We start from the raw sequence: 22479 nt of genomic DNA on the forward strand, positions 1-22479 counted from the left end.
TTTTTTTGAGGCAGCAAAATGGTTCAAAAGTACAAGCAAGAGCCAGAGATTTGAAGCAACAGCAACTGTGATTTTTAATGTTCTGGGGTTTTTCCCCTAAAGAATCCATCCTGTGTTTTCATATAATATAATGCAGATTTTCTATTGTCAGGATGGTTAGAAAGAGCACCACAAAACTGAGCAAATGTGCTTAGGCATAAAATCTTCCTTTTTCTACATTAGTTTTTGTAAAACCAGACTTAGAAATGGAGTAAATAGATATTTAAGTGATGGCTAAACTGACTTCTCAACAAATAAATTTATTTCTTAGGGGCCAGTTGGTTCTCGTGGACCAGAGGGACCTCCAGGCAAACCTGGTGAAGATGTAAGTTTGTTATTCTTTGTATCTTGTTTTATTTTTAATAAAACAAACATTGGTATCTGTGAGACAGTGACTAACCAGCAGATGTGCCTGTTCTAACTACTATTGTCTGCTTTCCTTTGTAATTGTGCTCATTAAATCCAGCATCACAACTATGAATCTTGGCAACCATCTTCCAACCCCTCCTTTCTTTCCTTTTGTGTCATCATCATACCTAAAGTCTAAGCACCATCTCGATTTCTTGGTCAATAAGTTTTTAGCTGAGGTAATCGTTCATGAAATCAAACATAATAATAAATCACAGGGGGTCACTTGGAGGCATCTCATCTCTTTTGGGAGTGCATATTGGGTTAGAAGAGCACTAATGGCAGCATACATTTGGTTCTGGACAAGATTTTAGTATTTAATTTCTTAAAAAAATTTATTATGTTCCTAATGGATTTTTTTCTTTATCCATATATGCATAAATATATATGTCAAATGTATGTTTTATATACATATGAATGTATATGTATACTGCTCAATAGTAGCCTTAGGCCTTACTGGTAGGTGTATAATATTTGTTTGCGAATCACACTAAATCCATCTGAACTGTAATTTATAACTTGGAAATTAGTTAGAAAACTTCAGATGCCATTTTAGTATAGAAATTAATTGTGTAACAGCTACCTTCCTGTTAAACTGTACAAGGGTTTTTAAGAATCTTTGGCAACAGTTAACTCTCAGTGCAGGGAGGTCAAATCTTGGCCCTGCTCTAAAAACTTCCCCCATTTCCATTGTTTGGGTGTCTTTAATTGCATTTGTGAAGCACTTTGCCTTCTCTCTGACCTGAAACTATTTTCCTGAAGCCTTTCATATTCCTGCATCCTGGTGTCCTGGGTGTATTTGAACTGGTTGACTCACATAAAGGAATATTTGGCTGTGACTATGGAGGGCTTTGATTCATCTTCAAAATATACTTGTTTGGTTTCACCATTCATTGTTTTTCCTGTTTTAATACACAGAAATAATCACTGTCCTAGAATGAAATTATACACATATTAAAACATTTAAACAGAAGGAGAGTCACAAGCTACAATGCAGATAGTTTTAAATTGCTGTTCCAGTGGGAAGTAATAGCAATTTGATGCTCTGTGTGAAGATGATAGAAGGTTGCCTCATTAATTCCCTGAAAACACATCTCCTGATGACTGGGATACATTGTGGGCTCAGCCTTCAGTTTTCCCAGTTCTTGGTTAAAAACCCTTTGTGAGTTAATGTGCCTAATGCTCATTTGCTAGGCACATATACAATTGATTTATGTCACTGACATCATTACAGTAAAGAGAGGATGCATAATACTGATGTGAGTGTCCTTATTTGTTTGAATGGAAGAATGATACAGAAAGTCAGTTTTTCAAATCTCCTATTTTAATGTGTTCCTTTTTATTTTTCTCTCTCCTTAGGGTGAACCTGGTAGACCAGGACAATCCGGTGAGCCTGGATTCCCAGGATCTCCAGTAAGAGCACAATTATATAAATTTTAGCAAAATAATCATATGTCATCATATGATGGTTCCTTATTGCTTCATCCTGATGTGACTCATCAGTATTGCAAAGTTCTGCCATTCAGTATCTAAAGGCCTTGTCTTACCTTACTGCTGGGCTCCAGATTAGTGTTTGCTTTGTTGCTGAAAGGACAACTGTCGTTATCTGAGATTTCTGTTCTAGATTCATATCACCAATATTCTGACACAAGGCACTTACCTCCCTTCTGTTAGCCCTTCCAGAGAAACTTGGTAGGAAGCTAAGTGCGAGAGAGCTTTGGTTGAATTGCTAAATGTGTTTTGGTAGCAGTTGTTTATCATGTTTCTGGACTGACATATTCTGAAAGAACGAGGCAGTTTGCAGGTCTGAGTTTAATTTTAAGTGATTGCTCTGAATTTTGATCTTAGCTTAATTAATGTTTGTCCATATTAACTGTCAAAACTTGGCCTGCCACTTCATTACTTTTGTTGAAATTTGAAGGTTGATCACACAACAATATAAATGATAAAGCTTTTAATGACAATGAAAATATGTATAATGCTGAGAATAACTTCAAGGCTGTATCATCTGTGAGCTGCTCAAATGCTGTTCCTCACTATGATGAAGGTGAAGGAGTGTTAACAATATTAGTATTTCTGCTGCCCTCATGCCTGTTAGTACCATTATTGCTGGCTTTATCTGCAGAATCAGGATTGTATTTGTTTTTTTCTCTTCCTTCCTAGGGCCCTCGAGGCTTTCCTGGTGCTCCTGGTCTGCCAGGTCTCAAGGGTCACCGGGTAAGAGACAAGGTTTTCCCTCTGATAGAGATGATATTTCCTGGCAGTTTCAGAATGAAGATTTTTTTTTTGTATCTGCAGAATTTGCCTACACTACAGACAAGGCAGCTGTAGCAGAATTACTGGCATTGAGAGAAAGAGGGCCTTGCAGAAAATCAGTGCTATTCCCCTTTAAGCTGACCTCTGTATTACATGCTCCAGTACTTTCTTCACTCTATTTTCAAATGTTCTGGGAATCTGGAAGGAGCTTGCATGAGCCCTGCCAAGCTTCAGGAGGCGCAAACCTGACAGTTCTCTCACTTTGTTGGCAAGTCTTGCATTAGGGTGGGGAACTTGAGAGGTGGATATGTTTGCAACATGGAGTGATTACAAATTACCAAGTTTTCTGGCCAGAATTTTACTTCAGGGAGGAATAAATTGGTTTCCTATGGCTCAGTGCCTCCTCCTTGTTGTTTCAGGATTTTTTAAAAAAACTTTCTTGTTTGAAAAAGGAAACCAAATCCAAGGAAAAGTACCTTGTACAAATGGTTTCCATTTAGGAAATGTTTAAAAACTTCATTCCATCTGGGATTTTTGTGTTTCTTTTTCTTTTCTTTTCTTACTCTTACCACCTTAGATCCATTCTTAGTACTTTAATATCAAGTTACTTTACAATAATAGTAGGAGTGCTCTTTGTGTGTACATATATGAATACAATTCCTTTGTATTTTCATAACTTACAGGGATTGAAAGGACTTGATGGTCCAAAAGGTGAAATTGGAGCAGCTGGAGCAAAGGTATTTTTATGGCCCAAGCAACTAAATGATTAAGCATGTTTTGTGTAATACCAAAATCCTGTAAGGCAGGAAATCTTTTGAACACATCTTTGTACCCTCTCTGACCTTTATATGGGGGACAGAATTCAATAGTAAGGGATCACTGGGTGAGCCGAGTGCTCCATTTGTGACACACGAACTGAAGACAGCAGAGTCTGTTAACAAAGGGCCCATGCACATTTTGCACTTGGACATTCATGGTTCTTGTTACCTCTATGTGACCAAGTTGAACATTTTTTAATATAATCAAATAAAGCAATGCATAACTAAAACCTGACTCTTCTCTTTCAAATTATGATAGATTGGCTTAAAAGAAACAGGCATGTCGAGAGGAGAAGGGGATATATTTTAAGCAAACTGGCTTATTATATATACTAATATAAACTAAATTATTAGTTTATTCTCTTAGAATTTTTGATCCCCATTGGCATTGAACCACTCTTACCACTTCAGATCAAAGCAGTGGTAACACAGGATAGTCATCTGGAGTGAGTTCTTTCAAGATAGGTGTTAAAAGATGTTTTAAAAGAGCATAGTACACTTGTTTCAGGATTTTCCACTTTCATAACTGCTGATGCTGAAATATTTTTGGCCTGGCACAAGTGATAATTGAATGTGGGAGAGAACTATTCCTTTAGATTAAAAACATAGTAAATGAAGTGAATTTTCCAAAATCTAAATTTAAATGTGAGATTAGTACTTAAAGAGAGTTTGTGTAAGTAAAGATTTCTTTCCCAAGATTGCCTACCACTTTCTGTGGAGGCAACAACAGCAGCAGTCTTGGCAGAGAACACAAACACTGAGAATACATAAACATGATGTTTCTATCAGTGTGGGGAACAGTGCCATGTGTGATGCACACAAGTATGCGTGCAAATCTGCTCCTGAGGTCCAACATAAGCACAGAGGATGGGGGTAAAATGTGACTCAATTTTCTTTTCACCCATTTCTCTAATTCTGTAATTTCATTTCCTTTTCTAGGGAGAGTCTGGACCAACTGGAGCCATGGGTCCAACAGGTCCCCTAGTGAGTGTCGCATGCATTGGGTATTGCAGAACTGATTGTAAATACAATTGCTAGTGGGAATTTCAGGGGTTTGATATCTGTATTTGAGCTCATGGAGCTGAACTTTCCCTTCATGATGGCTTCGTTTTTTATTACTCTGACAGTGAATTTGGTCCACTGTAAGCTGTTCTTCCCCTGCATTCACACTCATAGGTAATAATGTTAAATCAGAAGGCTCAGCAGAGATTTGGCTGTAGGTGTGGTGATGGTTTCCCAACTCATGTAAGTGTGGGGGGGATAGCTTTTTCTTTTTTACACATTGATGCCTCATATGGAGTGAATTCAACATGAGAAAAACTGGCTTGGGTTGCTCTGAGGTAGAACTGGAGTAATTTAGATCAGGGATAAACTAGCTAAGAAAACCATGGACAGAGGATTTTGGAGGTTACAGTGAGGATAAGTATGCATGACCTGGAAGTGAAATGGAAAAACTTTTTTTTAGAATAATTTTCATTCACGTGTAGTTTTGGACAACTGAATATGCCTGAGTAGTGTTACATGACAAAAATTGACTCTCAGCAGTGCTTCTGGAAGTAAAGCCTCTTTCTAATATCAGATAATGGCATCTCTGTGAAGCACTATGTTGTGTGTACAATGTAGTATCCCTGAAGCAGAATCTAATTTGGAATGAGATTTAGTGAAAGAAGTTGCATTATTGTCACTGGTGAGTAAATACAGAATTTATTCTAATGTGTTTAACACTGGAAATACTGTTGGAATGGAAAAACAGAAATTACAGTTTATTAAATTTCTACTGGGCAAGCCTATGAGGCTGTAGGGATTTTTATGAGTTGCTACTTCTTTTCTGCTATAGGACAAGATTAGTTATTCCTGCAGGAGTGAAAAAAAACAACCCTTTTTATTATTCTGACGTGATGACCTCCTAAATAATGCACTTTTTGTTCTTTCTTCAAGGGACCTAGGGGGATGCCAGGAGAAAGAGGACGAATTGGACCACAAGGTGCTCCTGTAAGTAGAATATTCCTTCTCTCTTGTACTACTGCTCTTGTTCACTTAAATTTAAATCCCTGAGCATGAAAGTGTTTGTTCATGTGACTTGCTTGTCACTTGTGAGTTCTGCCATACCTTAGAAAAGGTTGAGGCTGAGCAGTTTTGTTGCATGAGATCTTTACTATATATTTGAGAAGTTAAAAACAGTTTTAAAATGAGAGTGGTAACTATATGGTAGATTCTCATAGCAGAGCTGCTCATGAGTCCAAATACCACCGCAGCATGATTTTCTGGGATATAAATATGTCTTCTATGTTTCTGTGAGATTTCTTGTGAGAGGTTCTTTTCAGCAAAAAATGCTGAACAGGAAATAATACGTTTCAATTTTGTCTGGAAAAAGGTTTAAAATAAATGTTTAGATGAAGTCTTTCAATTTTGATCTTAATTTAGATGAACTCTAAAAATTTAATTCCAGATGATAAGGTTGTCTTCTTAAAAATATTTTGATTTTCAGCAAAAAGGGGGATTATCCTTGATGTGAGATTATATTTGAGTTAGAACTTTTATCCTGCTGCTTTTACATCCAGTGTCAAATATTGTTTATCTGGCATTTCTCCTCATGAGTTTTATATGATCCATTTGTGTCATGTGCCCCATACAATGGCACTGTCAAAATATTGTCGTTTCTGAAAATACAGAAATCCATTAACTCAAATGGGAGCATAATTTCTTCCAGAAGTTTTCCATGGCAGTGTTTGGAGGAATGTGCAATCCAGCATTTCTTCAATCACTTCAGTATATATAGTTTTATCACAAATGCTGTCAACAAATAATTAAAAAAAAATAGGTAGAATTCTCACAAATACTCTGTATTTTCTATTTTTGTGTCTAGGGTGGACGTGGCCAGCATGGTATGCCTGGGAAGCCAGGCCCAATGGTAAGTGATTGGTTCTCAATCACCCACTTTCCCACTCTATATTTCCACTTGCCTTTTCTCACTACCAGAAAAAAAAAAAAAGTTGGCAGTTGCTGATATCATTTAAGTGCATCTGGAATTAATTATCTGGGAATGATTCCTATTTCTATTCATTTTACTTTCAGTGCTGTCCTCTGCAAAATTGTCCTCTGTAATTTACTTCATCTAAAGGTTTTAATTTGCAGGGGTCAGCCATAGCATCTCCTGGGGAGGTGATGCTCTGCTGCTCTTATGGAGTTTATACAGCAGGGAAGGAAGTGTCTCAAGTGCATGCACTGCAATCTAAAGCAGTTCATAATTGCATGCTAGCCTCCTTCACATGCAAAGATGGCAAATGAGGCTTGTTGTCAGCACGAAAAAAGGCACTCACTAATAGCACAACTTGCTCCTTGCAATTATTCCGTTACCAAATGTGTAAAAGGGCCTTTTAATTAAGAACAGTCACTTTTTGAACTGAAGGACAGATGCCTGTGTCTGAATGTCTGCCAAGCCGAGAGAGCCTGGCTTGCATGGCTGCTGAAGTTCTCCCACCATGGCAGCAGGGCTGCAGAGGAAGACATGGCTGTTTACACTCAGAGTAGCACAGGATGTTGGTTATGATCTTACAGTTCTATCTCACACTGCATTTGCAAAATACATTTGTGAGAATTCACAAGAGTCACGGATTATTCCCACACATACAGTTAATTTTTGGTTGCTTTTGCATGTGGAAGCAGGTGATGGTTTTGTACTATTTGTGCAAGGCCAATTTCTACTTCAAAAATGTGGTATTTAGGTTTGATTTTTTTGGAAGTGTCACTTGTACGATATGGGTAACAGCTCCTACCCATTGATGTAGTCAGCCTTTATCATTTTGTGATGGTCAGCTTAGAAGAAAACAGAAACAAAACACAAAACCCAACAACCAAACACCCCAAAAGCACTGCACCAAAAAAAACCCCTCAAAACCCTCAACCATGCCTGCCTGCAGTTAGAATTTAATTCTGTGCATACTCTTTATTTATTTGAGACAAGGTTGTGAGAAAAATTAATTTACCTGTGTCATCTTAATAAACAGACTGTTTTATTAAACACTTCATTAAGAAAAAATTAACTGTAATAGAAGCTCAAAAAATGAATTTAAGTGCCTAAAAGCTACAAAACGAAATTATTTAGCATAACATGAATGAAAGGTAAGTTGTTAGAAGAAACTTTCAAACAAACAAAATATTAAAACAAATTATAAAGTTAAAAGAAGCTAGGTGGCAAGCTATGAGGTTTTGCATTAAACTTGTAATTTTTCTTGGGCATAAAATGCGAGGTCAGCTTCACTGAACATGATAAGTTGTTTAGAAAATCCCATGAAGTGTCACAAGGGAGATACTCGTCCTTAATTCACATGTTTCTCACTGGAAAAAGTGTTAATGAAATGTGCTGTTAATTGGGTCAGTGCAGTGGTACAGCCTAATCCTGGAAGTCTTCCTGCAACAAGAGAGAGATTTGGCAGACATTATCTGTGATCCAGTAAACTGGGACATAGGTTTTCAAAAATATATTTGGTGAGCTGTTGCATCAGTTCTGTAGAAATCCAGTGCAAGGTCACAGCAGAAATGTTGTCTGTAATTAATGCTTGGTGGGACAGATTGTTCTGATTAAGTTTGTCAGGAGAGCTTATTACATCGAACATTTTTTCTCAGCATGAATCATATTTTACAAAAAGACAGAAAATGAGGAAAAGATAAAGAGGAATTATCTGGGAACAGTGTTGCAGTGAGTATTAATAACCACTGAGTGCCGCAATCCCAAGACTTTAGAATACAGTGGAAAATTCTCTTGAATGTCTTGCTCAGGACAAGAGACATTATGGAAATGGAAATATCTTTGTCTGTCTAGCCCTAAAATTTTGATACAAGATCTGTGTTTTACAACTTGAAAATTAATTTCCCTGTGAATTTAGGAATCTTAATTCCCATAATTGTTCATTGCGAATTGTCTACATTGCAATTCAGGCACTGGTAGCTGAATCAAGAGCTGTAGCTTTGCTGAAGCCAGAAAACACATTGTTAAAGACCTACACCACAATTCCATAAAATGTATGTGTACTGCTTAAAAAACTGATGTTTATAGTTATTTTGGTTTTGTTATAAAAAATGTTTTATGGCTAAAAATTACATGTAATTCTAGACCCACATTTACTGAGTGATGAGATGCTAATCTTTGTGATCTAAATGGCTGAATTACAGCTTTGTGTGTCTGTCTTTTATAGGGCCCACTTGGCATAACTGGATCTCCAGGTTTTCCTGGTATTCCTGGTATGAAGGTAAAAAATAAAATGAAAGTGTCTTTTTAAAATGTCTAACGACACACAACTAAAAATGTGTACTAGACTACACAGAGCTCACACTGATGTGCGTACAGATCCCCAGGAGCTGCTGTGAAATCAGTCAAGACCTTCAGGCAGAAGATAAAACCCAAAGCCAAATGAAGCAATTGCAATTCACCACTGTTAAGATACTTTGCTTTCCCCTTTGCTCGTGTCAAAGGGTGATTATAAGCTGACTGCCATGCTGTGCTTCAGGAATCTTGTCAAGAATATTCAAATAATAGCAAGATACATTGCTAGAAGTGAGGTTGTGAGGGCAAGTTGAAGACAGTATGGAGGAAGGACCTTCTAGTTTTGGCCAAGAACACTTTTTGAAATGATCCAATCTGGTAAGGGACATAAACCCGTACAGAGATGTGTGGTTCATCACAGTAGAGCAAATTACAGTTACTACTTTTTATGGCTTTGAGGGATTGGGCTGTGAAATAAGAACTTTCATTTGCTGCAGCACTGTCTTTGTGGCACTTCCCTCTCTTGCTTTTTCAAGAAAGTGCTCTTTTATTTTATTTTTATTTTATTTTTAATTTTCGCTTCTTAGCCTTGAGCCGGTGTCTTCAAAGATAGGACAATATATAGCTTCCTTATACTTCTTTTCCATGCCCTGCATCCTGCTGCTCCTTTACACTCCTGAAATACGATAAGAAAATGTTATACAAGAAGAAACTCTCAATTGGTCAGGTGGCCAAGATCAGCAGATGTTTTGTGTTGTTGTGAAGCTGGCAACATTCATGACACTGTTTGGAAACAAGTCTTACTAACAGTATCAAGTTAATCACAGAGTCATAGAATAGCAGGCTGGAAGGGGACCTCTAGGATCATCTGCTCCAACCTTTCTTGGAAAAAGCACAGTCTAGACAAGAGGAGAGTACAGTAAAATGGTAGCCCTTGAAGTGCATGTAAAATGTTTTAGTATGGCTCAACATGGTTTTACCTAAGCAAATGTTTAAAAAAGCTGTCACATGATGAATCATTTAGAGCTTTTGAAAAGGAGAAGCTACTTTCAAGTTTGATTATCAGATCATGTAAAATTGGAATAGTTGCTTTGAACTCATAAAAGCTCAGCAGATTATACAATGAAGATGTGATATTAACAGCCATCTGTTCCAAAAGGCGTATTTCCTATATAAAATTAAAATTCAAAGAAGATGCTGTGAGGAATTTATCATCCAGTCTAATCTCACAGGGATTTGATATTTAATATAGTTCTGTAACAGTGAGTTCATCTGTGCTGTGCAAAAAAAAACCCAAATCAACCAATCCCAGATGTGTTACCATCTAAATCTTAAGCCTTGCTGTTAATGAAGGTTAAAGAAAACCAACTTGTAAAATTACAGGCACATAGTGGGATTTTAGAGAGACAGGTCTGTTCTTGATCTTATTTGGACTCCTGGATAGTTCAGTTTTTCTGCAGAGTTTTCTTGTCTTTTATACATTGAGAAAAAAATCCATCTATACTTTTAATATTCTCATTCACCTAGAAATAACAGAGGCAAAATTAAGTAAGCAAAATCGTATTTTAAGGATAATAAACTGTTCCAAACATGAATTGTTTTTCTGTTATAAGCTCAGTATTCATCCTGAGTTACTTTATAGCATTTCTTTTTAGAGCAAACTAATCTCCACTTGTTTTCTCATGTGGAATCCTAGGGTGAAGCAGGTCCAACAGGTCCTCGAGGTCCTGAAGGTCCTCAAGGACAAAGAGGTGAAACAGGTCCTCAAGGCCCAGCTGGGTCACAAGGTCTTCCTGTAAGTACATTGAATTGAGTTCCTCAGTGCTCAGCTTGTGCATGCTCACCTGTTTATGGGGGTTTTTAGTGCCCCAAATGGAACTGTGTTTTATTCAGATTACCTTTTCTCCCAAGGAAAAGAGGTCTCATTCCTTGGGGTTTTTTTTGGTGCTAATTGTATTGATTATAACTATTTGTTATTTTATTTCAAGTTGCAAAACTGAAAGTTACACAGCTTGATACAGTCACAATCATAAAAGTACTTTAAAACTTAAGTTTAAACATAAGAACTTCAACATTAAAGTCTCATTAACTTGCCTGCTTTATTGCCCATTTTACCATTTGCATATGTTGCTGCATTTATTTAATAGCCTTAATTTTCTGGTCTTTTAAAGTGGATAAAATAACTATCTTCTGCTTTTGTGATTGATGCCCATCTCATTAAAATGATTTTTAACGATTGATACCTTATCTTTAGGGTGCTGAAGGGACAGATGGCTCCCCTGGTGCAAAGGGCCCTACTGTAAGTAATCATATTTCTTCTTGAAGAAATTGTGTAAGTGAATTTCTTTTATTTCCTTGTTTTGACTGTGTTTCCTTACTGTGCTTGCTGTTTGTATTTGTAGGGCTCTCCAGGCACTGGAGGCCCCCCTGGATTAACAGGCCCCCCTGGCTCCCCAGGACCACAGGGCAGCACCGGCCCCCCCGGGATTCGAGGCCAGCCGGTAACGGGGTCTTTGTCTCTTTGGGAAATGTAGTGTCTGGCACATGTGTCGCTCCATGGGACTGAAGCAGGGATTAGCAATGGGCTTCCTTTAAGTACACTGGTAGCATGCCAAGGAGAGTGCTAAGACTGGATCTTGTGAATCAGCATACCTAAATACCACTGCTTCTTTGAAACAGAAGTTTGTAATATAAACCTGGGAAAAGAGATTTCTTTAAGTTTTTGTATTGATAACATAATAATAAGCATAATAAGGGTAAACACAAGCCATTGTAAGCATCATACTGCCTACAGTTAGTGACTAAAGTAGGAAATGTTTGTTTCATGGCATAATACATAAAGATGAAGTGGTTTATGCAGACTTGTAACTTTACTGGAGCTATTCATGTGTTTATTTTCAGGGAGACCCTGGTGTCCCAGGTTTCAAGGGAGAAGCAGGACCCAAAGGTGAACCTGTAAGTCTCTCTATGCTTTTTAAGATGAAGAGGAAACACAGAGGCTTTTATAGCCATGTAACTTTTGGGGCGAAACTGACTCTGCAGGGTTTGAGTTGGTTTATCAACCAATCTTCAGCTTTTCTTTCTCACCAATTAAATAATCATGTAATAACTGACAAAAATGTAGAAGTAATATTTTCTTTACCACTGTCTTCTCCTTTGAAAATTTCTATTAGAGTCTCACTGAATTTTGACTCCTTTTCAGCTTAACCAAATACAAACTATTGTGGGTGATCATAAGAAGCAGTGTGTAGCCCAACTGCAGAATTACAGTTCATTAGCTTATGAACATTGTAAAGGAGAAAAGCAGATGCTGAAAAGCTGTGATTTTTAACTGATCCAAAACCTAACTATTTTTTTCTCCTTTATTTGGAAAAATGTTTATAGTGTCCAGAAGACAGTCTGTTTCAATATGCCTGAGAAATGGTGAGCTTAACAATGCTTATTAAAATACCATTTTATTCTCACTAGGGCCCGCAAGGTCCCCAGGGTCCCATTGGCCCCATAGGTGAAGAAGGGAAAAGAGGTCCTCGAGGTGATCCAGGGTCAGTAGGTCCACCAGGTCCTGTTGGAGAGAGGGTAAGAAATCTAGAGGAAAAGTATGACTTAAGAGATGCACTGCTAAGCTGAAAAACCTTTTGACCTACCCTTGGATGTTCTTACAGCTTGACTGTGGATGTAGTCAAACCTTACTTTCCTAGCAGTAGTTACTACTGTGTGTTATTTTTCTGCACTGGATACTTTTATGTGGAGATTCAGTGCCCAGGATAGTATGGCAGGAGAAAGGATGGAGATAGCACAAGCTCCTCTGCAGACTTTTTCTTACACCTGTACAACTGGTCATCTTTGCTTTCAATGAGGCTGTTCACACAGAAAGAGCTGTCCAGCACACATGAATGAGACACTGATATATTTGCCACTCTAAGCCATAACCCTCCCCAAGTTTAAGTACCTAAGTAAGAAAATTGTAAGGAAATTAACTGAACCTTCAATCCATGATTCTGGTCCTTTATTTGTAGTAAGCTATGTAAAAATTAAGATAATTATATCTACTGCTTTTCCTAGGGTGCTCCTGGTAACCGTGGTTTTCCAGGTTCTGATGGCTTGCCTGGACCAAAGGTAAATTAAATTAGTGTTCATCTTTATTGTGTAGCTTGTTAAATCTTCATATATCCAGATATATAAAAAGAAAGTGTTCCATTAAAAATGTCTGCTTCTGGGCTAAAAGGCAGATCCAATATGCAAATGCCAAAAGGGGGTCTGAATGTTTTGAGACAAATTTTTTTGGGAAAAGTCACATTCAGTTCCCATGATGTTCAGCTTTGCTTGCTTGCCCCTGGCTTAATGCTCCCTCATTTTGAAATGTGCACAGATAAGGGATTCACCTGTTCTACTCCTATATTGCTTTATGTATTGCTATGTAGGAGGGGGCTCTGTGAAAAATTGCCCATTCTTTGTGTCTTGTGTGATTTTCTGGACTTGTCCCTTAAAAAAAGATGGGTTTTTCTGGCTTTCCTAACTGCTCTAACGCTTCCAGGGAAGTGACTCACACAGGCATTTGTCTAGTACTTCTGTAAGTTCCTGGCTTGGTAAAAATACAGGGATTCTAAAATGCTTATATAAACTTGCTTTAAGGAAGAGACAACATTTAAGTAATAATTTTGGGGAGAAAAGATAATAATTAGGAAACCAATAACAGTAAATGAATTAATGATTTGTAAACTTATTTGCAGAAATAGGTCCTTAATAGAAGATAAAGTTTTTATTTAACCTTCTCCTTCTGTCACTGTTCTAGCTATTGACTAGTAGCTCACTGGTGTCTTTCTAGGGAGCCCAAGGAGAGCGTGGTCCAGCGGGATCTTCTGGACCTAAAGGAGGTCAGGGAGATCCTGGACGTCCTGGTGAGCCTGGCCTTCCAGGTGCAAGGGTAAGGGACTGATAGCAGTACCCTATAAACCGTGCTACCTTTCCTTTTTGAAAGGCAGCAGTGAATGTTTAGGAATTCAGAAGCTGTTATACATGGACAGACTGGTTTCAGTGGGGCTAAAGGCCAAAAGACCTGTCTTTGTTTCCTGCTGATGTTGGGAAGCACAGGTTTTGTCTTAGAAAAAGGAGAAATAGCCCTGATTGAGAACAGCTGATGCAAGTGAAAGAAGTGTTTTTGTAGAGCACAATTACCACAAGTAACATGGATTGAAGGGCAACCTTGATTAAATTGGTGACTGAGAACACAGACAGTTGAGTGGTACATATCACCTAGAGATTTTTTTCAGGAAAATGATTGGAGGACAATTCAAAATATCAGAGAAAGGAATAAAGGGAGGAGTAAAATGTGATGTAGATCATGGCAGAAGTAAGGCCTATGAGAAGCTCTAAAGATGTAAAGCAAGAAAAGAGAGAATAAGAAGGAAGATGTAAGATAGTGAGGGATGAAGCTGTAAAGTAAAGTATGAAGACCTTCGACATAGAGAACTCTGTGCTGTCATAGTAACTGAGCATTTCTTTGGGATTTATTTATATTTCTTTCTTGTTTCAGAATTATAGACCTAGCCCTAACACCAATACTATTCATGTTTTTAGGGTTTGACAGGAAATCCAGGTGTTCAAGGCCCTGAAGGAAAACTTGGCCCCTTGGTAAGTGACAAAAGCTAGTCTTTTCAGTTAATGTCACAGTAATTCAAAGGTCCCATCTGACTGAAATTGCTTTTATTAACATGAGTTTTCTTTATTTGTTAAGGCTCATCTTCTCTTTTGAAAGTTCATTTTACATTCCTAACTTCAAAATTAGTACCAATAACATTTCTTTAGTTTTGTCTGTGTAGCAGTGTCTCTTGCTTAAGAGCTGCTGCATAACTGTTAAATGTTTGAACTAAATATTTTTCTAGTTGTCACTTGAAGGACACAATAAATGATTTGTCATGATGCACTTCTAAATGCATAACATTTGGTTAAATCTGGAAGTATGGCTATTGCTATATCTGCTCTAAAGGCATTTTGACTGATAAGTGAAGCCTCAAACCAGGCTAATGTAATTTTCTCTATATATACAAATATTTTCTTGAGAGTAATAAGTTCATATGAATAAATATATTTAGAATTTAATGTGGAAAATGCTTTATCTCTTCAGGGTGGTCCTGGGGAAGATGGACGCCCAGGTCCAGCAGGTTCCATAGGAATCAGAGGTCAGCCAGGCAGCATGGGCCTTCCTGGGCCAAAGGGTGGTAGTGTGAGTATGACGATCCCTGTCTGACTTGAACCATTCCTGTATATTTTAATGGATGAAAAAATATCTAAACCTGATCATTTTTATTTCTGCAATTTAGGGTGATCCTGGAAAACCCGGAGAAGCAGGCAATGCAGGAGTCCCAGGACAGAGAGTGAGTGTGGCTGTTATTTGCTGTGATTATGGAAAATGGTGCTTTTCTGTTATGTGTGTTCACTATACAAGATTCCTTCCCCTGTCATTTCAATGTAGGGAGCACCTGGTAAAGATGGTGAAGTTGGCCCTTCTGGTCCTGTTGGCCCACCAGTAAGTCAGCTTTTACCTCTGCCTGCCTGGCACTCCATCTACTCACTCCTCTTTTGGCTTCTCTTCTTATCAACCTTCATTCCAGTTGTTGATCCCAAGCAAAAAATTCCAAGAACATTTAAAGAAAAAATTGTCCTAGAAAAATCGCTAGCTTTGTATTAAAATATACATGTATTAGCAGTCTAATACCTTTTACTAAGCATTATAAAAAATAGTGCAGGGAGTAAAAATTATCTTAGTTAATTTTCCCATCTTTCTTGGTTTTAATGGAACTGAGTGTTTCACTGTTGCCAGAGAATCCTTAGGGGAAGAATTTTAAAGAAATTATACACATCTTATTACGTCTTTTAGCTAGGCCATCTTGTCCTGGGATAAGTAAAAATGTATAATAAATAAAGACCTAATAGAAAATATGCATATTCAGAGAAAAGAAAAATTGTGGACCTTGCCTGTATTCCTCTTCTGTTTACTTACTACTTCCTTTTGCATAGGGTCTGGCAGGAGAAAGAGGAGAACAAGGCCCTCCAGGTCCTACAGGGTTTCAGGTATGTGCATACATTTTTATTTTTTTTAAATTAAAAAATAAACACCCATGTCTTTATCAACTTAAATTGGAGAAATTCAATCAAGTGATGTATAATATAACTCAACTTCAGAACTAAGGCAAGGATGTTCAAAATAATTAATGATCCATAACTTTCATATCAGCTGTGCACTAAACCAAACTGGCAAAGGCTTAATTATCAGCTCTGTATCCCTTGGGAAAACCTTTGATGTTAATCAGTTTTAATTTGAAGATTTTCCAAAAAAGTTCCAAATATGTAGCAAAATAATTGTCTTGATAATGAAGTAATAATTAAATTGATATCTCTTTATAGAGAACTTTACTTTCAGGGCTGAGATGTCTTGCAAATGTTAGGAAGGGTTGCTATCTATTTCAGAGAGGGGGAAACACTTTGGTGCAATATTAATTGTTATTATATTAAATTATATTAACAATTATTTAATATAATTAAAATATATTAAATTATATTAAATTAATATATTAAAAGTTATTATATTAATAACTCTCCCTTGGGGATCTCTGAGGGTGTGCTCTTGTACTGAGTGTACTGCAACATTTATGATCTTGGTGTCCTAGTTAAGTCTGGATTTACATAACTTTCTATCACTTTAGTGACCATTTTATTTACTTTTTTCAGGGCTTGCCTGGGCCACCAGGTCCTCCAGGTGAGGGAGGAAAGCCAGGTGACCAGGTAATGTATATGTAACATAACATTAAAAAGAATGCAATTTATAAAGTAGCTTTATATTTTCTTCTCTTTTTGATTGAATTTCCCACTCTGTTTCAAAATACTTAATTGATATAGTCTGCAAGTTGTCCAATAACTGCTCTGGCATAAAATAATTATGAGAATCTGTGTTCTTGGAGTGAACTGGACTATCACCTCTTGTTATTGACAGATAGGATTTAGAGCTGGCCATCTACATTCACAGTACTTTGTAAATAAAAATGTTTGTCTCTAATTTCCATAACTACAAAGTTATGAATAATGATTTCATTCTAATGTGAATTTTGTCCTTAGGGTGTGCCTGGAGATCCTGGAGCCGTTGGTCCATTGGGCCCCAGGGTAAGTGTTTTCTTTCAGAGTTTAAATACTCATGACAGTTCTCTGAGGTTGGAAGTTGATGCATAATATGGACTTTAAGAGTTTAAAGTCAGTATTTGACCTTTTTCCCCATCAACAAAATGGTGGTAAATATGGATATGTTTTAAGATAGTTTCTGTAAAATCTACCACCTTTAATGATTTTGTAGCTCCTGAAGTGATGTTAAATACTAGCTATTAAATGATTTGGTTTATGCTGTGAAATGAAAGTTTTTATTTTGCTGAGTAACATATTTTCCCCACCTCTAACAAGGAAAACCATAAAGCTAGTTTTAATTTAATCAGTTCTTGTAGAATTTTTTCACAGGCTCTACTGCACTTACAGTGTATTTAGGATTTTAAATTCTAACCAGGATTCTGCCCTGCCATGTAAATAAATTATTATCTTCCATTTTGTAGGGAGAACGTGGCAATCCAGGGGAAAGAGGAGAACCAGGTGCCTCAGGACTCCAGGGTGAGAAGGGTATGGCTGGAGGCCATGGTCCCGATGGCCCGAAGGTAAACTGAGTAGAGATTTGCATTGCTGCAGTGATGTGATCTATAATTCTGCTCATTTATATGATCATAAGAAAGAGATTTTTTTTCATTATAAACATGAAAGGCATCTCTGTTGTTAAGGAAGGACACACAATGTCAATTATAACAACATTAGTAACTTGAAACATATTTAAATGCTGAGAATTCACAGTAGAACTGGGCAAAGTTTCTGAAGTGCAGAAAACCTTCTAGCAATGTTGTAAGAGCCATACCAGTTTACACAAAGAAACTTTGCAAGGCTAAGCAATTAAAAGAAAATGCTGAAAGCTTGATGCCTGCATGAATGTACCTGCTATGGATGTGATTAGACCAGCAAAGTCAGGTCAAGCAGGGAGTGCCTCTATTTATGTGAGACCTGTAATAGACATGAGCATCTCTGCTCCTGGCAACTTCTACCTGTACCTAGTTTCTATACTAAACCTATGTGACATCAAGGAAGAAAGATTCCCAACCTTCTTTTTTTATCTGTTTTCATCTCGAGTATGCACTGATTAAATACTAATAGGTTTGGAAGAACTATGGTATTGCAGTTGAACTTCCTGAGTAACACAGTGGGAAAAGAAAAGTATTTGGTTGTGAATAAAGTCCAAATTTCAGATAAAATTATTACTTAAAACTGTACCCCAGAGACTTCAACATAGGCACAACATGTTCTGCAGCATAGAGACAAAGATGTTTCTCAGATGAATAGGCAACCACTTGTTTTTTGTTCCAGGGAAGCCCAGGCCCTAGTGGGACACCTGGTGATCCAGGCCCACCGGGCCTTCAGGGCATGCCTGGAGAGAGAGGGATTGCTGGAACACCTGGCCCTAAGGGTGACAGAGTAAGTCTGTTTATTGCTGTCCTCCTGAGTCGAATGACCTGTCTCTTAACACTGCAGTTATTCCAGGGTATGACCTAGTCAGCATTCAGTGCCATAACTGGGACTTTCTGGGTGTTTTCCATAGGGTGGCGTAGGTGAGAAAGGTGCTGAAGGTACAGCTGGCAACGATGGGGCAAGAGTAAGTAAATCTGTCTCTCTCTTTAGACCCACTCTTCACACACGGGTTTGTTTACTGTGCTAGGGTACTAAGCTGGTAGAGATAAACACTATGCAGTGTACTATCATGGCATGTCATGGATTTACTCATTACCTCCACCTCCAAATTTTCACATTTTTCAAGACTGCTGTGCACAACGTTTTGGGGTGCTTGTGTGCCCTATTTGGTATCATCAATAATGCCAGTTAAGAGCTCAGTTGGAAGGATTCACAGTTGATTTGGGATTTGTCTAAGTTGGCTGTAGTAAAAAATGTGAAAAAATGAACAGGCAGAGATGAATATGCAAAAAGCAAACCTTCCAGCTCTCAGTCTTGGACTAAGGCAGATGCCTCCTTATTGTCTGCATTGAGTTGCCCACAATCTGTCCTGAATTTCACAGGTTTAAATTAATGTAAATGCACTAAGCTTCACATATGCAGTAAGTTGCTGGCACTTCTGGAAAGTTTTGAGTCTCTGTTGCATTAATAAGGTTTCTAGTCTGCTCAAGATGTGTTCAAGACACATTGCACACACTCTGCTGCACAGACCAACTGTCCAATTATCCCAGTTGCACTGGGTTTTCTTTGTCTGCACTGACCATTTTTCCTTCCCAGATGTTATTTGAGTTACTTTTTACATGAATTGAGAGTATATCTGAGATTCTTGGGTTGTGCAAACCAGTTGGAGTACTAACTGCTAAGCATTTGGAAATGTGAGGTACAGTCAAAATACAAGGATCCTGTCTGAACTAAATTTATTGTTGAAGAGCAAGAATTTTTTTGAGAAACCCTACTATACAGAAGCTCTAATAAAATTATTATCTGTGAGCTGGAATTGGTTATCTGAATCAAATATTATCCAAAAATACAGAGCAATTCTTAGTTATTGTAAGGGATGTTTAGGGCTTACAGTAGTTAATGAAAAAGTGAAATAATGGTGAGCTGAAGGATCATTATGTGGAGTTGGTGAGTTTGGGTGGAGAGTTTGCAACTTATTTGCCTGCCTTATGAAGAGATAAAGGACATTTTTGAGTAGTTTGTAAGATACAAATGAATCTTCAGAAAAAAATTATGGATACTTTAAAATTAATAAAAATAGTTGAATACTAACATAAGAGAAAGAGAGCTCTTTGCAAGTAGGAAAAAAAGACTTGGTTTCTTTTTGAGAGAGCAAAGTAAAGCTTTTTTTTTTTTTTGCATCATTGCCCTTATTCATGAATATTGCATAAAGCAGATGATGGACTTAGAGAAGAGAGAGAGAATGAAGGAAAGCAGATATTTTGTGGGGAGTTTGGTCATTGGGAGAAATGCAAGTCAATTTTAGATAAAGAAGACAAAAGAAATTTCCAGAGATGTAGAAGAATTCAAAGGAATGAAAAAAGGGAATGATAATATATGAGAAGTTTTAAACTGTCTTTTTTGAGCATCACTTTTCTAACTTCTTTTCATCTTAATTTGTTCAAAAGGGTCTCCCTGGTCCAATAGGCCCAATGGGTCCAGCAGGTCCCACTGGTGAAAAGGTAAACAGGTTTTTATTCCATTCCCTACTGAAGTTTCTTAATATTATCAGACTTTATTAGTGTTTCAATGACAAAACAAGTAAGTTACTTGGGAAATAAAATCCTTTCATTTTATTTTAAGGGTGAACCAGGTCCTCGAGGTCTAGTTGGTCCTCCTGGTTCTCGTGGAAACCCTGTGAGTAAACATGCCTTGTTTTTTTCTGGGATAAGTTAACAATACATAACACTGATCCAAACTCCAGGCATTTTTCTTATTTGCTGATATATTTTCCCTTTTTCTTTCCCCTTTTCTTTCCCTTTTTCTGTAGCCAAATGTGAAGTTCTGACTTGTTGCTGTGCACTTGCAAAAGTATTACCAGATTTTCTTCCTGTGACCTATACTTGTTTTAGGGCAAACTTTACAGAGTTGCCCTCACTTACCTCACTCCTGAAACTATGTTTCCACTTGTAATTGTGTCAATGTTTTAAAAAGCGTGGCCCTAGCAGATAACACTGTACATAAACAAATATTTAATGGGCAAAGCATGGAGGTAATCCTTAGTTCACCCAGTTATGTAACTTGTCATCTTCCATCTATTAGTGACTTGGAGTATTTTAAGGGTTGACTTCAATTAGGGAATTAGAGGCTCAGCCCTTCTAGATCCTTCATACTGTTTGAAATTGATTATGTCCCTGTCATAAATCAGAACACTCTTATTTCCAGTATAACTTGGAGCAGCTTCCACCCTTTTAGAGAGTGCTGGAGTTGGCAGCCTTCAGCTACTTCTTTTCCAAGCAAATGTTGTGTGGAAAACTCAGTCGAAGCCTGTTGTGACCTTATAGAAGGGTACATCTTTGAACTACTGGTTTTTTCCCCAGTGTGATTGGAGCGGTAGGTTGAATGAAGTGTGTGCTCTTTTACCATCCCTGGAAGGGGTGTGTTGTGACCAGATTTTCTCCTAGTGCTGTTTTAATGCTTGCCTTCCATCTCTGAATTCTGAAAGCTCAATACAGTCTTGAACACATAGCAGCTTTTAACATCATAGCTTACATCCTTTATTTTAGGATTGAAAGATCATTTGATTCTGATTAATAGAGCAAAAGTATAATGGCACGAGGGTAAATAGTTAACATCTCTTCTGATATATTGAACTGTAACTGATACTGTCTGTAGAAAGATGGTTGTTAAACAAAGTTATTTCAATTTGTCTGACCAGGGTTCCCGAGGAGAAAATGGCCCAACTGGCGCTGTTGGTTTTGCTGGACCCCCGGTATGTGTTTTGGAACACTAATGAGTTTCCTGTACTCATGCTTTGACACACTTAATTTCCTTCATTATGAATAATTGCTGTGTTCTGGATCGGGAGTCACATTTTTGCTGCAAAAATAGCTGTTTCTTTCTCCCATCAGTATATCAAGTGAAGGAAAGGGCCAATAAGCACCCTAGACAGTTGAAAAGTGGTTTTCTTTTTAAGATTATGTAATTGCTCACAAGATTTCATATTTTCATTAGTATGTTATGTTGTTCCTTTGAGATTAAAATGAGGGAAGTTAAAAAGTATCTACTGAAGGTAGCAAAGATTTGCACCATGAATAGTGAAGTCTGGAATGAGGTGATGGACCAGATGCACTGGAATAAGCTTTCCCACAGCCTAAATATCCTGTTTCAGGATCCCTTTCACAGTCTTGCACCTGCTTCCCTTGGTGGGGAAAAAAAACCTAGAAAAGACAATGTTTGTTTTGTAGCTGCTGAGGAAAATAGAAAATCTATAGAGAAGAAAAATGTGAGCTTGATAAGTAAAATATTTAAAATGGAAATACTGGTTTCACAGAATGTTTAGAAATTGTTATGTGTGATCTTCTAAAGACCATACTGAATTGTTAAACAAATGCAGTGTTTTCTGGACTGATTTGTACCCCTGGTATATATGTTTTTTACCCTTTAGAATAATTCTCTGGAGAATTATTTTGTTAAGAAATATTTGGTGTTGCCTGCCCTGATGTTTCTTCTAAATATTATTTCTTATAGGGCCCTGATGGTCAGCCTGGTGTGAAAGGTGAACCTGGAGAACCTGGACAGAAAGGAGATGCTGGATCTCCAGGACCACAGGGTCTTGCTGGGTCTCATGGTCCCCCAGTAAGTATGAATAAAATAATCACAGAACCAGTGACATAGGCTGATCTTGTTCATTAAAAAAGTTCTGGGTGTTCACTATCATCCCCCTCTTTCTCCTTTCCTTGTAGGGCCCTCCAGGTGTTCCTGGTCTGAAAGGTGGTAGAGGAACTCAGGGTCCACCTGTAAGTACATATTGTGTGTTGAGACCTGACTGCTGAAAATCTAATACCGAAATTTTATGTAATGTGTGTACTATTCCGTATCTCAGCTTGATTTTTCAGTATGTAAATATAATTTGCTCACTAATTCAGCCAAGAACATTTGAGGTAA

At 37.6% G+C, this 22479-nt stretch overlaps 1 protein-coding gene across 1 annotated transcript in view; it reads left to right on the forward strand.

Annotated features, from left to right (window-relative positions):
- The window catches only part of COL5A2 (collagen type V alpha 2 chain), a 95047-nt gene that overhangs the window by 60309 nt on the left and 12259 nt on the right, over positions 1-22479 (forward strand). Inside the window, exons 11-40 of the mRNA XM_005530331.2 lie at positions 311-364; positions 1807-1860; positions 2611-2664; positions 3387-3440; positions 4461-4505; positions 5460-5513; positions 6388-6432; positions 8717-8770; positions 10481-10579; positions 11039-11083; positions 11187-11285; positions 11686-11739; positions 12253-12360; positions 12847-12900; positions 13610-13708; positions 14362-14415; positions 14909-15007; positions 15105-15158; positions 15257-15310; positions 15802-15855; positions 16513-16566; positions 16897-16941; positions 17379-17477; positions 18232-18339; positions 18464-18517; positions 20001-20054; positions 20176-20229; positions 21251-21304; positions 22063-22170; positions 22278-22331. Of these exons, the coding sequence (XP_005530388.2) occupies positions 311-364; positions 1807-1860; positions 2611-2664; positions 3387-3440; positions 4461-4505; positions 5460-5513; positions 6388-6432; positions 8717-8770; positions 10481-10579; positions 11039-11083; positions 11187-11285; positions 11686-11739; positions 12253-12360; positions 12847-12900; positions 13610-13708; positions 14362-14415; positions 14909-15007; positions 15105-15158; positions 15257-15310; positions 15802-15855; positions 16513-16566; positions 16897-16941; positions 17379-17477; positions 18232-18339; positions 18464-18517; positions 20001-20054; positions 20176-20229; positions 21251-21304; positions 22063-22170; positions 22278-22331 (1971 nt within the window). The remainder of the gene's footprint in view (positions 1-310; positions 365-1806; positions 1861-2610; positions 2665-3386; positions 3441-4460; positions 4506-5459; positions 5514-6387; positions 6433-8716; positions 8771-10480; positions 10580-11038; positions 11084-11186; positions 11286-11685; positions 11740-12252; positions 12361-12846; positions 12901-13609; positions 13709-14361; positions 14416-14908; positions 15008-15104; positions 15159-15256; positions 15311-15801; positions 15856-16512; positions 16567-16896; positions 16942-17378; positions 17478-18231; positions 18340-18463; positions 18518-20000; positions 20055-20175; positions 20230-21250; positions 21305-22062; positions 22171-22277; positions 22332-22479) is intronic.

Source organism: Pseudopodoces humilis, chromosome 8, assembly GCF_049639895.1.
Source record: "Pseudopodoces humilis isolate 2021_Gansu_Grassland_sample_001 chromosome 8, ASM4963989v1, whole genome shotgun sequence".
NCBI lineage: Eukaryota > Metazoa > Chordata > Aves > Passeriformes > Paridae > Pseudopodoces > Pseudopodoces humilis.